The sequence below is a fragment of the Cottoperca gobio genome, chromosome 3 (assembly GCF_900634415.1).
Source record: "Cottoperca gobio chromosome 3, fCotGob3.1, whole genome shotgun sequence".
NCBI classification, from domain to species: Eukaryota; Metazoa; Chordata; class Actinopteri; order Perciformes; family Bovichtidae; genus Cottoperca; species Cottoperca gobio.
In genome coordinates, this window is record NC_041357.1 from 25,596,249 (window position 1) to 25,614,464 (window position 18,216).

Consider the following 18,216-nt stretch of genomic DNA (forward strand, 5'->3'; position numbering starts at 1 on the left):
TATTTTAAAGAGGAAGGAACATTGCATTGAATGCATTGAAAAGGAATTTTCAATGCATTATGTTTGTACATTCCTGTTTTGTATTGTCTTTAGCTTTTTCGTCATATACAAAAAACCTGTCTATTTTTAAATAAAACAGAAAAATGTCCCTTGAATTAAGTTTAACAAGAAACTACAGTAAGACCACATTTAGAATTTAGTGGGAATTGTAAACTGCAATAGCGCCTCCTCGCCGCAGGGGGCGGTGTCTCACTTCGACAGCAGCAGTGGAGGAGGAGGAGCAGAGGTGAAAGTTCATAGCAGGGCAGCCGTGCTGGAAAAACTCACAACTTGAGAGGGAAATATGGGTGAAAATGAAGATTTTACCGGTGCTTTCCAAGACAGCAAGGCTACATATGTACTCAGCAATGTTGCTGAAGTGGTTGAACGAATTCTGACCTTCGTACCAACCAAATCGCTTCTCAGGATCGCAAGGTAGCAGAACATGTCTAGGCTAAACACTTAACTTCGCTAACGTTAATAATGGCTGTCGAATGGAAGTGAAACTATTTTTCAGAGACATATGGGAGAATTAGAAAGCTAATGTGGCAGCCAGAGTAGTTTAGCACTCGTTTTTACTTAACATAACATCTGTGTGTAATTGTTTGCAGCTGCCCAGTCGTGTTTTTCTGACACGAGCATGAATTTAATAGCTAACGTTGACTCTCTTGCCAAGTTTCCACAAAGCTAGCAGGTAAGGCTGAGTGTGTTTGTGTTTCTCCTCAGTGTGTGCAGACTGTGGAGAAACTGTGCCCGGAGGGTGCTGAGGACTCAGCAGCAGCTGACCTGGGTGTCAGCCTGCGGACCGTCCAACACAGAGGCCCATGTTCTCTGCAGCATCCTCGGCGAGGAGGTGGAGGTACATCATGGAGAGCTGCTGCACGTCGTTTCACTTTCACTAGTCTGCAGCTATAACCCCCATCTATTTATTTATATCTTCAACTTGGCTGTACTAACTTTACAGCACAATCATTTTGTGAAATAATTCAAACGGTGCAATACTCTGGCATTGATAATGCATTTATAAAATTTAATTTATAATATTGTTTGACAAAAATTAATCATATAGCCAATTATTATTTATGCTGTTAAATATTGTACTATAAAAAATGTTTTTACATAGGCCTATTTCTTCTAATTTTCCATATTTATTTGTTTATATGTTTTAATATAATGAGCATTTTTAAAATTACATATGTCTTATTTCTATTCTTCTTATTACTCTGTTTATATTCCTACTATAGAATGGGAGCAACTGGGGATCAATACAAAAAATATCTAATTCTAAAGACGTGTAATTGTCCGATGTACAAGGTTAATTAGGATAATGGTGTATAAACACCCTGATGGTAGTTATGTTTTGAAGATTTGCTCAACATGCATACTCAGCCAGAAATGATCCCTCTTGTAGTCCTGCGGTCAAAAGCTGATGTTTTTCTCTCATGTATTGATAAAACAAAAGACTAATAAGTAGTGGTATATTGTTTGTTGTGTCCAAATTGCACTTAAAGGTTTTAACACATGCTCTTTGCTTCTGATTGTTTCCAGAAAGTGTTTCTCCTGCCCAAAACAGTTCTGGCATTGGTAGACTGTGAGGCCTTCAATGGACAAGCTTATTGCTACAGACAGAATAAAGGTTGGTATTAGATATTGGTACTCGGTGCTGTTGGACTTTATTATATTGTGTGTCAATACAAGTAAAACTCCTGCATTGAAAACTTAAGTAAAAGTAAATATTATCAGAAATATTTACTTAAAGTATCAAAAGTAAAAGTATTTATTGAACTATAAAAATGTTCCCTGTCAGTGTTTTACTATTATTTATCATGTTTTTTGGATTAATATAACTGCAGCATTCATTTTTATGTTGTATTTTAAGAAGTAGGATCATTTACTCGACTAATAAAGGATAATTTTACACAAACATTTACATTTAAAGTAAAGTTAGGATGCATAGAGCCTTGTATTAAACCTTGTGCAAAATGCATGTGTGCACATCCATCCAGTCATGTGGTTTCAAAGCAAAGGGACTTTCTTTAGGATCTAAACTAAACTCTACTTCCTCATTCTCACTGCACTTTCAGTGGCATATGTTGTTGTGACATTAAAACATTTTTTTCTTTTTGTTAACACAGATAATATGCACTTTTGGCACAAATACCCCATTAGAGAGTAATATGGCAGTTACATCATGGTCGTTTACTTTCTTAAAACCAGAAAAGATGTGTTAAAAGTGTCATTCAGAGTTTGCTTAAAGCCACGTTAAGTCACAAGGAAGTTTATTTCATACTTGCTGCAGTTTAACATGCCTTGCACAGCGGTTTAGAACTGTGGTTAAACTATTGACTCACTAACGGACACCTGTCAGCCATGCACACATAGGAAATTAGGACTTGTTTATTAATTTGCTTGTTTTTGTTCGTATAGATCTGAGACATTTTTTAAGAATGTACTAAATGGGTATTTAGCAGTGTTTTGTATCACTAAGAAAATAAGACTTAGTCTCATTGCTGGTGCACATCTCTCTGAATCTAATAAAACAAATCAAATAAAAAAACATTTTTAAATCTTCAGAAATATATTCGTAATGTACTTATTAAAAATGCTAAAGATATAAAACGGTGACCTTTATCATTAACACCTTTTGTTTCTCCCCCAACTACTCTGAAGCAAAGAAGAGTCGCCACAGTCCGGACACAGCTGAAGAACTCAACCTGCTTTTCCCCAAAGGCTGTGACATCATGGGCGTCGCCGCCCCGGGCATCGTCTGTAAGTGTTCCTCTTTTCTGTCGCTCATAATTCCTCAGTAAAATCCCCCCCCTCACCCCCCCCTCCCCCCAATAAAAGCCCGGGTAAACACATAAGGGACTCATTTGATTCAATGTTGATTTAGAAATGTGTCTTAAATGAGCTTTAAAACTGTGACGGTACAAATATTTGGCCGCCGCATGTTCATCTACTAGGCAGCTCTGAAAGCTAACCAGATGTCTCTGGTTTATTAAAGAGGAATAGTTCACCTTTCAGCGCAGAAGACGACACATTAATCCCCGCTGCTGCTGCCTGGTTGGAAAGCACCAGTGGTGGCTGGCACTTCTCTGCCTCTCCCTCTGATCGATTGCCTCGTCTGCCTGGTGCTGTGCTCCCCATTTCTCCATATAATCACAACCCTGCGGAGAAGTGACTCTCCATCAGCTATGTTCTCTTTCCTCATGATGATGGCTTATCATGCTCCCGCCGTCTATCAGTTTTAATGGCAGCCTCAGCTGTTTGTGATAACACTCATTTTGTGATATTGCAGCCGAGGGACACCGCAAGGTCACCACGCACATCTAATTCAATTGAATGAAATCTTTCATTGGAATGAATGTATAGATTACGTGTAATAAGTCTGTTATATAGCCTCAGATGTCTAATTATGTATGCATGTTTGAGGTGGGGCTGCACGGTATTAAAAAGATGACTTGTAATAAACCGTCTCCTCGACATAGGCCTGTTTCTCTGCTTCATGGAATCTATAAACCGTAACACAGTGGAGGACGGGGATAGCAGCCAATAAGCCAATCTTAAAGGTGTAGTCGTGGTGAATGTCTTGTGATTCTGTAAATGTGTTAGAGTTTAATCCATAAAGTCTGTAAACTGAAACTGTAGTAATCGTACCTGGTCTCCCTGTTGGTGTTCCTGATGTGCATGCTGCTCTATCCGAGGCTTTAGTTTGTGGTGTTGAGCAAACCTCTAAATAAATGACTTCAGTCAGTGAGAGTCTGTTAGTGGCCACGTTGCGATCCTGAGTTTTGGATGCACCACAGTTGATTGACGAGGACAATAAAGTCGTGCCTGAAGCTGAAGTTCCTCTAATGGCCACTAGATGCTGACTCCAAGAAGCTGCCTGTGCCAACATCAAAATTAAAAATCCTTTAGTCAAACAGAATGCTCCTTCATTATAGTATATTATTAAGACCGTAAAGAAGTCGATAGCCGACATTTTGACTCGTAGAACGCGTGTTACTAATGCCATTAGCAGTGTCTCTGTAAGTGTCCCAGTAAACCATGAGAGTTAGCCGACGGGCACAATACCAGGACTCTGAAACTGAGGCGGCTAAATTAAATTTAGCACATGAAAGCTAATGTTCTACCTCATGTCTGCTCCTCTGTGCAGTGACTCCCACTGGCTCGTTCTCCAGCCTTCCCCAAGAGTACCAGGAGGGTGAGGCTGGCTTTGCCCTCATGTTCCCCAGCATAGAAGGTGTCCACATCAAGCCCTTTCATTTTTGCAAGAAGACCATCACCCCGACAGCTCTGAAAGAAGCGGGTGAGTGAAGACTCACAACAAATATCGAATCATCTAAACGGAGATATGCAAAGTGTCAGCCGTGTTTGCATTACTCTGTTTGTTGTGCTTTCTTTCCAGGATTAGTTGACAACCCAGAGCTGCGCGTGGTTCTGCTGTTTGTCTATGAGGCGTATAAATCTGGAGGAGCACGTTTCCTCAGCCAGATACTGGAGCCGCTGGCCAAGAGCAAAGCTCTCATCGCTGGAGGGCTGGTAGAAAGTGCCTTCTCTCCTCCCAGACACTGGTGAGTTAATGCTCGTTACTTAAATCTGGTTATTTCTTTGCTATTTTGGGAAGAATAACGTTTTTAATACAAACGTAACAATTGCAAGTACAGAGTAGGTACAGGGTAATCACCCCTCGTTTTAATGTCTATTTCTCTCTCTTACTTATTTATGTAATTACATTGTTTATTTAGCAGGGACAATGTACTGTACATATATTGTACCAGTTATAGCTTAAAGGTAATTTTCCTCTTCAGCTAGTGACGCACATTTTACAGAGATAAAAGTAAATCCTAACCTCTAAATCTGACACAATAAAACACCATACTCTGAAAAACTAAGAAACAAACAGAAGAACAATTCTAAATTCCCACTAGGGAGCACATCATTAGCAATCCAAACACCATTAAAAGCAGACAGTTCATCAGTACAACACATTTCACACCATTTATGGAACTGCAAATAGGCTTTGACAGGATTTATAGATAAACAGTGAAAGTTTCCCTCTTTGCAATACTCACACTCTCCCTCTCCTATCATTTCTCACTCTGTAGCTGTAGCCAGGGTGCGTACGGTGTAGTGGGCCTGGCCCTGAGTGGCCCCAAGGTGCAGGGGGCGTCCGTGCTCTTGGACCAAGACATCAGCAACCCAAAGGCAGCTGAAGCCACGATCGGGCGGCTAAAAGCAGCCAAAATCCCCGAGAAGAACACCCTAGGGTTCATGTTCGCCTGCGTGGGGAGAGGCCAGAACTTCTACAACAACCAGGCCAACGTAGAGGCGGAGGCCTTCCACAAGGTGTTCCCCAACACCCCGCTCTTCGGCCTGTTCGGCAACGGCGAGATCGGCTGCGACCGAATCGTCAAAGACGACTACACGCTGTGCGACACTGACACAGGACAGTCTGCAGCACGAGTACACTACAGTCATGACCCTGGTCCACGTGGGCTGACCGACTGACCCACAGCGACTAGAGACAAACGGGAGAAATAGACGACCCTTCGCGCTCCTGTTTGCAACAGCAGTCGGGAACAGGATGTCACTCGCATTACGAATCAAAAAATATTGCCGTCACCATTTCTGCTCATAAAGCGGGAAAGTTCTCCCTTAAGCCATCGACGTAATGACATCGTTAGGGAAACGATGTCCCTCTGAGACTGTGTGTAATCACAGCTTCATATTAAAACGAGTCAGTTTCACAAAGTTCAGATACAAAGAGATGGATTTTCTCTTTTTTTAGTATTCAAATGTGATCGAGCCCACTTGTAAAATATATGTGTATATATTTTCCCCAAACTTCGCACACATTCAAGGCATATCTTACCCTCTGACATCAACCTCATGGTCTGTTTGCTCTGCAGGTGAGTAAGAAATATACACTTGTGTGTCCCCACAAGCTATTGTTATAGTTGTTGATTCAGCGCAGGCACTTTTTATTCATGTAAATAAGAGCGTGGTTCCTCTTCCACACAATCAAGGGGATCTTGATTTGAATGCTCTTCCTTGTTTTTTTTTTTTACTCTTTCGGTTTTTACATTTTTGACGAACAAACATTAGCCTACACGTGAAACGTTTTTGGAAGAAATCTATCTGCCTCGGTTTAATTGGGCACACAGGATATCAGTCAGAATCTTACAGTGCCTCTTTTTATTTGTCCACACGTCGGGTCATATCTCCTACCTACTTCCAACCGTTAATGGTTACTTCATCTCCTGCAGTTTAAAAGAACAAGTAAGTGGGCCAGAAGAAACTCACAATTAGTGGTTGGAAATTGAAGATTTACTTTACAAAGACTGAAAAAAATGTGATTTAATTGGCGTGGATGGTGAAGTATTAAATGGTAAAGGTTATTTTTGAAATCCTGATAGTATAGTCTGAGACTAACTACCTAGCTGCACATTTGGAATTACCAAATTTTACAGATGCCTTTTTTTTTTTTTATACAAAAGCATATTGGTCTCCGTCAAACCCATTACTGCTATATTAATGTATTACTCTCCAGATGGCCCTGTCATTGATTTTAATTTCATGCTTTTTCCTAACTAAGAAGAATATTCTGATGACATGAAGGTGCAATTTCCACTATGTATATGAACACAGTGTATGTTTGTTGGTCAGGTCATTGCGGTTATATGTTGACGTTCAGCTTTTCGTATAAAAGCTGCAACAATGATTGTTGCAAGAATGGATGTTGTTGAGAAAATCCCAATACTTTTACTTTAAAAAAAATAAAAAATGTGTCATAACTCACACATTTGCCCCTATAGGTTTTGAAGGTGACATTAAAGTGTATTTTAAATTGGTGTTTATGGCTCATTGAACAAAGCCGTTTTGGTGTTGATGCACTTTTCTACATGTGCCAAATCATATCTGTTCTGCTCATCAATAAATCACATCCAATACGTAGATATGAGCTTTCCCCGTTTTGTTTCTTCCCCCTCTACTGTTGAAAGCACTCCAGCATCTCCAGAGCCAGTCCCTGAGCACACTGGGCGTTACGCATCCCTACTCGGTTGTAACTACAGGCCTACTACTGTTAATTTAGATCACCACTTTTTTTCCTTATTTGCGTACACCCTGAAATGTGAGCGTCAACCTATAACATCTCCAGCAGCCCCCGTCCAGGCGTGTTTAAATAAAGGAAGAGACGCTTGAGATTGATTGATGTGCGCTTTAACCATCGACTGGCTAATCCCGATGAATGACAAACGGTTAAGCCAATTGCTGTAAAGGCAATTTATATTCCCATAGTATCTTTATTTTGGGAAACCATAAAAAAAAAAAAAAAAACGCTCGTGACACGGAGAGGGACGACCTACCAGCCGTAAAGCTAATAAAATAATCTGTGGCGATAATAATAATCCGCTCTCAAATTGGCCTCAATCGGGAACTGAGAAAATCTACTCGCATCCTTTCTTTCTTTCTCTCTCTCTCTCTCTCTCACACACATATACACGCACATACACACGTCCACCCCACGGCCAACATTTTTAGACTGCTATGTCGTGACCGGAGCGATGCAAATGTCACACGATTTATTTGGCTACTCTCTCCGCCACGAAAACGTCAATGTTTTGATGGCGTTTGGATGAAATTGGCACTGTGTTGCCCAGGCCGCTGCTGTTGTGCAAGAGGGTCGGTGGAGAGCCGAGGCTTCGTCGGGCTCGCTTCAGCACCTGGACAGCTCTCTTCGCAGGGTTCCCCGCTGCGCTCGCCGGGGAAACCCTCGGCTGAGGATCTGGATCTGGAGCAGCACACGCATCCTCCTAAACGCTCCAAAACCAGGAGGAGATTGCATTTACGAGCTCGTTTTGATTTAGTCTGAATAACACTAAGATGCTAATATGATCTTGCCGTGTGACGATGCTTCTTGCATTTGAGCTTCAGCCCCGCTTTGGTTTTGCACTGAAATCCGAGCAGCGCAAGTGGGAGCAGCGGAAGCAGCAGCAGCAGCAGCAGCAGCGGTGGTGGTGCTCGTCCAATGCAAAAGGGCTAAGGATAGCTGCAGCCTACACACACTGCGAGCCTGCTGCTGCTTCACTTACTCTGATCGCCACCGAGGGAGACATTACTATCTGCGAGGGGGCAGCGGGAGGCACGATTACCCGTCAACAATGTAAATCTCACACAGGTAGGTGCTGCAAATAAATAATTCATTTACGTACAGCGAGGAGCTCTCCGTAGTTGTGTGCTGAACTCTCATTTAGTTGGAATCTGATACCAGCAAGTGAATCAGTTCTGTTTTCATCACGGATGCATTTGTTTCTCTGTTGGCAGGAATAGAAAAGTCTGACATGCGTCCAATTGTGTTTTGTAGAGTATTTATTGTATGTTTGACCCCTGTGAGCTGACAAATGCTTAAAGGGTGTGATCAAAAGTTTGCATTTACAAAAGTTACTTTGTGTGGGGTTACAGCTGTCTTTTGGAGACTAGTGGAGTCGATCCAGTCTATTGTTGACATCTTACATTTTCATTTAATTCTACTTTTCAAAAACATTTGTTATAAAGCTGCGAGTGTTTCTGTTCGTCTGACATTTACGTGAGGAAAAGCCCTGGAAGAGGTCCATCCTGGCTCATCAAGGGTGCGATGAAAGCAATCGATTCCACCAAATGTAACATTTTTCACGAGCAGATACAAGTAACAAAGCATAGGATGCAAGGAGCTTCACTTGGCTAACCAATTTTCTTAAAACAATGTTATCGAATGTCCCTAAAGTCAGAATGTATAATATAAGTATCTGTCACGATATTTAGAAAGTCACAGTCGTGTTTGATATTATAATGCTGCTTTAAACTAAACGTCTGGCTCTCCTGCCACCGTGGGCTTTTGCGTTTATGTTATAACTTTTTTTTTCCTCACTTGCAATAATGACCACGTTCTTTCCCAGGTTCAACATGAAAGCAGCAACTATCAGGTGAAAAGGTGAACTGCAAGACAGAACTGAGGGGAAACCTTGTGACGACCATCTCCACATCTCTCCTCTCTCCATCAGCCAGGATCATGGCAAATGCTGAGTGAGTACAGTGTATTTATTTCTCGTCTTCCTCCCTCTCTCCTCATACTCCACACCACTATTTATATTCTCTTTCAGCATATGGCAAAAATGGGTCAAAGTGTAACCTATAAAAAATATACGGTCAAATGTCAGCGATGCAGAATTGTTAATAGGGAGTGCCTGGAGGATATAGAGCACAGTCTTCTGCATTCCTTCCTCTTCCTTTCACATTACACTTATTTTCCTAGCATGCTTCTTTTTTTTTCTGATCTAAACTTCTCCTCTCTTCCTCTGTTCCCCATGTTTCTGTGCTTCCCCTTTCTACAATAATGACCTTTATTCATACACACACACTGCTACCGTTGGGGTGTCCCTGACCCTCGTCATTTTGAATGCTAAACACAGACGCACACTGAGATGCAGAAACACACCTGCACAATGCTGATTACAGAGCGTCCATTCAGCCGCCGTAAACACAGGTCACTGTGCTGATCCTGTCTGTGGAGCAACATAAAGTATATTGATTATTACTATTAGTGTTGTCCATGGTTATTATCCATGATTGTTACAAATGAATACATTTTTCCAACACCTCCTCTCCACCTCCAGTTTTCTCCCAGCTCTCCATTTTTAAACTGCTCTCTCTTAGTGCGTAGTGAGAACAGCTGATGCATTGCCGAGAGAACGTGCTGTTGTGTGTGTGTGTGTGTGTGTGTGTGTGTGTGTGTGTGTGTGTGTGTGTGTGTGTGTGTGTGTGTGTGTGTGTGTGTGTGTGTGTGTGTGTGTGTGTGTGCGTGCGTGTGTGAAGACAAAGTAAGTGAACACTAAACATCTTTATTCTCTGTTAACTCATGATACTGCTGACGTAGCATGACTCTTTAATTTGTCTCTTCGTAACTAGATGCATTTATTCTCTTGACCCAGATGAATAGCCCTAAATCATTGCTCCATTTGTGCTTTTATATGAGAACCAGTTCTGCTCGTGGTCCCATACAGAGCTCAGCTCAGCGGGTCTCAGTAGCAATGTCATCTCATGCTGTGTTTAAGGTGAAATCGTCCTAAAACAGATGACTAAAGCTCACAGTCGCAGAAAGAAGCTTTCACTCTTGAAGACTGATGATCATGTTGTTGAGATACAGTATGAAAACCAAACCATCTGTAATGAGAAAGAAACAGTTTATATTCCTCCTATTATTATTCATTCATATGTGTCTTTCAACCTTTTGTTTATAGTGAAGTAGCACGTACAGTGTGAACATCATTTACACTTAGTTATTATTAGGGAAACACTTTTTATTTATACAAATGAGTGAGTCTGACATATTCTCAGCTTCATAAAGATTCATATTTAGATTTAAAGTGTGAATGAATCGGTGTTCTTTTAAATCAGTATCGTCTTTAGATTGTTGGGAAAAGTACTTAGATCCTTTATTTAAGTACAAGTTCCAATATAACAATGTTAAACTATTTAAATAAAAATAAAAGTACTTCATTCAAAATCCTATTTTTACTGGTTCTGCAGAAAAATGGCCGATGTGACTGATTTATTATTTATTATTATTGTATTATTATGATGTTATTAGATTGTTTCTACTGATGTGTAAACCTTTTACTGTTGTGGCTGTTTGAGGAGGAGCAGGTTTCTGTTTACTACTTTATACGGTTGGGTTGTTTAGTCCAGTAGTTACCAAGCTAGGGGTCAGGGACCCCTCGAAGGGTCACACAATATATCTGAGGGGTTGTGAGATGATTAAATGGGGTTGGAAAGAAGAAATAATTTCCTCTGCACACATTTGTATTTATTATTTGGACTTTTCTGTAATTTTTGCTTTCTTTAAAAAATCTATATATATTGGACAATTTGGACGTTGAAGCAGGGGTCACAATCCAAAAGGCTGCGAGCCACTGGTTTAATTGTTGGTATTTAACAAGTTTATCATGTGTTTTTTTAAATCAAAAATCTAAATCTGAAGAGTAACCTGTAACTATAGATGTCAAAGAAATGTATTTGAGAAAAAGTCCAATATTTCCCTCAGAGATGTAGTAAAATAGACGTAAGAATCAGAAAATGGAAACACTTTCCACCACTGCTTGCTTTTAGCTGACCAATTCTATGTTTTGTCTCCTTACGATGTCCGAGAATTGTGAATGGACTCGAGCTTTAGAGAAAAATGCGTTCATGTCCCTAATCTGAAGTGTCTAACTTCACAGGATGAATGCATACAGTGGATTTTCCCTTTAGGATTCTGAAGGGTCCTCGGTGCTGTTCGGGACCATTCATCTCTCTCCCCACGTCGCTGTTTACCCTGTTGTTTATTTATTCAATGCCACTGTGAGAGCGGAGAGGTTGGATGGCTCTGCCTCTTTTGTTCAGAGGGTAGGAGTTGACAAGCACATGGTGTCTTTCTACCTGTTTGGAGAAATGCTGCCTACGAGTAGCCCCGTATTCTGTCTAACTGGCTGTTTCCATTGCATAATGTTTGATGTTTATTGGCTATGGATAAAAACAAATGTTGGTTACAATATCACCATGACATGTGTTAGTGCTGATTTTGTTTTAAAAAACAAGGAAGCAATGGATTTTAAAACATTTGGCCTGTGCAAGTGGCTCCGAGCTGGACAGGAAAATATCAGTCAGTCAGTTTGTCAAATTAAAGGGGCAGTGGAGTGCCCCTTTAATTTTTAATTTTTAATTTATTTATGACATTTGGAGCCATCCTTGCCTTTCCTTTGACATGTATCATTACAGCTTCCTCCATATATCATCATATTGTTGTCATTTTCAAACGTATCAGATTTAACTGCGGGTAAAGTCTCGTAAATTGTTCCTGTAAATGCCATTATAATTACTCACTCAGTTTTTTTTATTGAATTAAACATTGACAATTTATTAAGAATGCAGCTTTTGCTACAAATTCTGCAAAATGCTCAATATGCAACACCTCAAATATAAATTTTACAAGTCTACAGAAAATCTGCCTTTTCACTCATTAAGTCTTTCAAGACCTGCATTCCCATAAGTGTCTGTAGAAATTAAAATAATCTATTATTGGAAACCGACACAGTATAAAAAGGTCCACGGACCTCTCCATTATGAAGAAAGCTTATGTGCATGTGCTGTCTTAGTCCTGCCCCACGAGGGTCTCTGTGTCTCCTGTGTCTTATACAGCGTGTATCTGTAAAGGTCAGATAAGAGACTGGTCACACCAGGGCCAGAACAACCCATTGTGCAGTCCACCAATTCATCATAGTTTAATCTGTAATATTATTAATGAGCTAATGTGCCTGGCAGACTTCATTAATATCCCCTGGCATCAAATTACAAAAGTTTCTCTGGAAGTTGAATTGGGTGTTCTAGGAAATTACCAGCAGCAATCTGTAAATCCTGTCGAAGTGGCAGGTGTGTTGTCCTATAGAACAAGAACACTGTACTAAACAAGGTATGTTTTGCCTTTTTAAAAAGACTGGTGGGTGCGTTGAATGAGGTGTATATTGACCAAAATGCAAGTGGTAAGAAAGGCGATGTGAAGAATCGTTTTTCTGCTGGTATCCCTGTTTTAGCATGTTTTAATCTGGATGCCAGTAAAGTCCCGTAGGTAAAAGCTGACGGTCTTTTTCTTGCCTCATCTTCATCTTTTGATGTGAAATCCATATTACGTTGTATGTGAGTCAGCAGCAAAGACAAACATTACTCACTGCCTTTTACTCTCCTAGCAGCAAGAAAAATACATTTCTTTAGTTTATGGTGCTACAACAAAAGTGTGAAATCTCTATATGTCGCCAAGACACAATTATTACACTTCATCAAGGCTGACTTTAAGTAAGAAGTTGTGGAATACTTTGCTGTGTTTGCTCTTCTGCCACCAGTGTACATGCTCGTATGCGATGATTTTGTAACACTAATACACAGTGATGTCCAGCTTCTCCAAAGTTCTCCACAGCAGCTGGTGGGAGCAGAGAACATCTGCTTTGTGTCTCCACGTTCTGGCCAAGTTTTGGGTGTGTTTTAGATCCTCAGGCATTGTGGTCAGACAGCCTAATCTAACGTGTGCGTGTTGATCTTGTAGTCCACTCAGGATAAAATGTGCCTGGATGGAAATACATTTTCTTTACTCCCACAGAAAGTGTATTTTCAAAGCTGCCATTGGGCTTTTCAAGGGGAGGTGATAAGCACCTATGTTTGATGTAATGTTTGAAATAATGGCTCATAGTTTTCTTCATAGATCTTTTACACTATGTCAAAACATGAGAGCAAAAAAACGGCACATTTTTATTTCACATTTCCACATATTACCATTTCATGGCACCATTTTTCTTTTTATTGAACTAGATTACCTGACAAACACAAATCAAGTACCTAATGTACCCAAACACTGTATCACTGCTAATAGGACAACTATGAAGGGGATCTCATTCCGAGAATAGTAGATCGTATTTTCATGACGCAGAGTGTGGGCGAAGTTTAGGATTAATGAACAGTGTCCAATTAAATTTTAAACGGGATATTAACGTACCGAGTTCAAAATCGGATTGTCCATACATCTTTTGTAAGAATTGTTTTCTTTGTAGTTCGGCTTCCAAGGAGTTTTATTCAAATGAATAATAACTTTTGGGGCATTTTATGCCTTTTTATGTGTTAGGCAGTCTCTACTATACAGCCAGGCTAGAGGCTCTGTTAAGCTTTACTTGTAGCTTACTGCTAACACCAGCATGCTAATATGCTTATGCTAACATTTGCTAATAAGCAACCAAAGCCAGAGTATTCAGTTTCTTTTCCCCAAGACTGCTTGTAATTCTGTCTTATTGCACAGGGGTCACAAGGGCCATGAGCGAGACACCTCCAGGTGTCAGAGGAAGAACATTCTTCAGCTCCACTGGCTCCCAGTTACTTGCATGACCTTCTGTTTTGGCCAGTGAAGTCCCTTGAGCAACTTTTGTCACATAATGACCTTTCCTACCTGACCCACAACTCTACAGTCCACAATGTACTTTTATCTGCCACCCTCAGGGAATCCTGCTCCCCTGAATATCACTTATTTCCTGTGGGTGCTCTTCTGCAATTGCAGTCTTTTTTTAGTCTTTCCATAAAATAATGTTTTTGAGAATTTTGCAATTGCCACTTTCCGTTAGATAAGAACATCGGGGATACTCGGAAAGGTCAGTATTTGTATTTCAGACAGCAACAAATGTTGTATTTATATTTGTACTTGGATAGAAACGGAGGCGGGTTTTGTTTGTTCATCGACACTGTTTGGATTTTAGTGCATTAAAGTCAATGCCATGTATTATATTAATGAATTACAACTCTATTATAACAACAACACTGCTGAACAGCACGATTGTAATGCAAGGAGCATGTTTCTTTCTTACAGCATCAATCAGGAGCTGTGATGTAAAGCCCACTTTGTAAAATGAGTCTGCTTTTTCACACCCATGCAACATTAATGTAACTATTGCAAAAATAAGAAGCAAGTTTTAAGTCTCTGAGTAACGAAACAGACTGATCTATCACAAAATACATGCCTAACCTTTTCGCTTCACACCCATGTGCTGGGTCGGCAGCTTTTCCTGATATCTCAACTGGCAGCCAGGCAGCGCACCAGGTACATTACTGTAAGCTGTGAGCAGTCGGGCTCTGGACAGCTTGAGTCTGTCATGAGTGGTTATGTGTATGGTCCTGATTGTTTGGGAAGAGAGCCAAACCTGCTGCTGTGCTGTAGATGAGAGGTGGTATGGATGAGATGTTGTGTGTAGGAGAAGCGTGGAGAGGACAACATCTATCAGGGCCAACACGCTGTGGCGTAATACTGTGTATCCACAGTCTCAGAGCGGGAATTAAGTCTTTGCCAAGTGAAATAAGTGTAGAGGTGTTTTGTCATAGAGGCTCATACAACTTCCTGCAGTACAACAATGCACGCGTCCATCCTGACGCACATTTACTGTAGTGGGACACATGATGACACGTTGCATCCCCTCGGTCGGTTAGTGATTAGTTAGTACAGCACTGGCTGCAGAAGTAAGTCAGTGATAGTGATGTTGCATTGGAAGCAACTCAATGTAAGTTACATTAAACATTAAACAACAAAACAAGTGGTAGGCTTGAAAGATTTAATGACTACAGTAGGGGATGTTGCTTCTTCTAAATGGCATTTATTTTGGTTTTATTATTTAAATTCTGGTTAAGTGAAACCTGGAGCCCTTGAAAACTATATATATATATATATATATATATATATATATATATATATATATATATATATATATATATATATATATATATATATATGAGTTTACTACACTTGTACAGTAGCCTGGCAACAAAGCATGTGATTTCATGTTGCCAAATCCTGATTGGTGCTCAGAAATGCATCACCACTAAGCCCCGCCCACCTCGAACCAGCGAGAAGATCACAGACTAAACACAAAATACACAAATCTCTCAACTTTTCCAACTTTGGCGGAGCATTGTGTGTTTTATGTAGAACCACATCGCTTATAGTAAGAGGGGAAATGATTAAATCGTTTTTCAGGACCTTTTTTAAAGGAGAATAATTAGTGCTAAATTGTTGCTTCACTTGTGAAGCTGCCTCAGAACAGTCACTTCCTACATCACAGACTTTCTGACCTTGTTTGAGAATATAAAGCTATAAAACCGACTCTGAAGTCCTCTTTTAAATCCGTTTTCTTTTAACTTTATTTTTAGACTTGCTTTTTTAAACCTACATTTACAGATTTTCTTACATCGTCTGCCCCGCTGTGTTATTCTCTCATTCCTCATTGTATTTCATTCCTATGCATCTATTGTACCTGTACATTACTTCAATCACTACATTTTCCAAACGCTGCTGCCTACAAAGAAAAATAAGTTATTTTTTACTTTCATATCCATTTTCTTCTCTCGTGTAATACATATTGCATTGTACATGAGTCAACAACATCACTGCCTCTGCTGACTATCTCTTTGACTATATAGAATATGTCTCTTCAAAGAAATGTAAGGTCTTCTTGCCGAGGGAAATAATCCCATCAAATTGAGATGAGGGCAGTAACTCTTGAGACTGGAGAATAATAACTCTTCTTCCTGAAAACAAAAGGTTTTTATTAATGAAAAACAAATAACGCTGCTATTGTATGCTACACATGCAGAAATGATGGACTACTCTTGGGAACTGCAGCTCCTACTTTTTTAAAGAAGCTTTAACCCTTAACTTGCATCACTATGCAATTCATTTTAAATTGATAATTTGATGAGTCTGGCCTGTGCATGAGTTTGGGACAAAGAGCGTGTAGAGCTAAAGGTCTTTGCAGCCAATGAGCACATGCTTCCTCACCTGAAACGGTATACACCTGCTTCCAATAGATGTGATCGTTCATTTGTTCAGTGGATATGGTGTGCTAACATAACTACAGCTGGTGCCTTTTCCCCTCATATTCATGCTCTGTTGGTGTTCATCTCACAAACTGTCCATTTGTTCACTTGTTGGGTTTAATGTGTCGAGGCTGCTCGGCTTTATTGTTGCTTCAGGTTACAGTTACGATATATGTCGATGGGAATTTCTTCACACCTTTACTGCTGATTAATGCGTCACTTTTTTTGCTTCACATTGCCTTCTTAATTTAACTTTCATAAATGTTATATGTACTTCTATAGAAATGTGTTGTTGACGTCATTATGATTCCCATTATAGGCTACACACACACACACACACACACACACACACACACACACACACACACACACTCTAACTCATTCCCAGATATTAGGATGCCCTTCAACTGCTCAGGTCACTCCAGATTGCATCAACGGTCCTTTTATAGAGTTGATATTATCACTGTATATTTTCATAAACTATAGTTTAGGGTCATGGTGTGTGTGTGTGTGTTGGGGGGTTATCTGCCCTGTCCTGTCTGTTTACCTGTCTGTCCTTTCCTAAAGGTATGCCTGTCTGTCAGAGTGCGTGTCTGTCCTCCGAATGTTTTAGGTCACTCAGCGCTCTCTGTCACGACCCTTTTGAAAATGACTGTGGGAGAAAGAAGGAGAGGAAGTGAGGAATTCAGAAAGGCAAAGTGTAACAGTGTTTGGCAAATGGCTGCTGGGAATACCCTTGGTGTTCTCTCTGAACACAACCATTAGTGCAATCACTACAGTGTTTCTTTGGAGTGCCTATGCCATGAGGTAAATGGAGAATAACCTGCAATATCATGATTAAAGTTACACACAACAGTTTGTTTCCTACTGTCCGATAACGGTCGTATGGTTTTATCTTTATTTTATATTTGTATCTGTGAGAAAACATGGAGGCACTTTCTCTTCTCTTTTACTGACTTCCTTATCTTATTATCACCTCTACATTTCATCTTTGTTTTCCACGCCCTATCTACGGTCAATTTTATTTCCTCCTCTCTCTTCCCTTATCTTTTTCTTACTGTTATGTATGACTTCCTCTTTTCACTACCAGTCCTCCTCCTCAACCTTTGTGCTGCTTTTCCCCCCACCCCGACATTTATTATTTCTCCGTCTCCTCTTTCTTTATTGCCCTCCCATGTCCTTCTTCTATAACCCCTGACATCCATCCCCCTTTTCTCCCACTTTCCCATCCCCATTCACTCTTTTCCTGACTTCCTTTTGACGTTTGAATGAGAGTGGGGATCCACTCAGCTGACAAAGGGAGAGGTGATGACGTCACAGCAGACATGATACACCAGCATCTGCTCTGGTCTAAAAATACACACCACAGGGCACACACACACACACACACACACACACACACACACACACACACACACACACACACACACACACACACACAGTTAGTCTGCAGCTGCACTCAGCATTTGTTTCCACCTCCACGCTCCACTGATATGGCACAGCTTTTACACAACTGGGGCTTGTGGGCACGCTGGGTTACGTGCTGTTGGCCCACAACTGAGGAGCCTTGATGTGTTTAGATTGAGGTTTAAACCCTCTGGGTGGAGAAGTGTGTAGGACAGAGGGTTTGCTGGTATGAACGCGGAGGAAGGTTGGCATAGTTATTAGTTTAACATCCATCGTGTCGTTTACTGTATGAATTATTTAAATGTTCTTGTTGAAAGTGTTCTGTGAAATTGTTTAATGCCCTCATTGCAAATT

The 18,216-nt window shown here is 40.4% G+C and overlaps 2 protein-coding genes across 2 annotated transcripts in view; both read left to right on the forward strand.

Moving 5' to 3' along the window:
- Positions 1-257: 257 nt before the first annotated feature.
- fbxo22 (F-box protein 22) lies at positions 258-6,996 on the forward strand. Its single transcript, XM_029427801.1, is given in 8 exon segments — positions 258-474; positions 766-898; positions 1,588-1,675; positions 2,710-2,808; positions 4,196-4,348; positions 4,448-4,613; positions 5,148-5,487; positions 5,489-6,996. Coding segments are annotated over 8 exon segments (1,164 nt in total). The 5' UTR covers positions 258-343; the 3' UTR covers positions 5,543-6,996.
- A 1,048-nt stretch (positions 6,997-8,044) lies between these two features.
- The window catches only part of LOC115005825 (transmembrane protein 266-like), a 40,513-nt gene continuing 30,341 nt past the window's right edge, over positions 8,045-18,216 (forward strand). The window contains 2 exon segments of the mRNA XM_029427794.1: positions 8,045-8,221; positions 8,979-9,105. Of these exon segments, the coding sequence (XP_029283654.1) occupies positions 9,092-9,105 (14 nt within the window). The 5' untranslated portion in view covers positions 8,045-8,221; positions 8,979-9,091.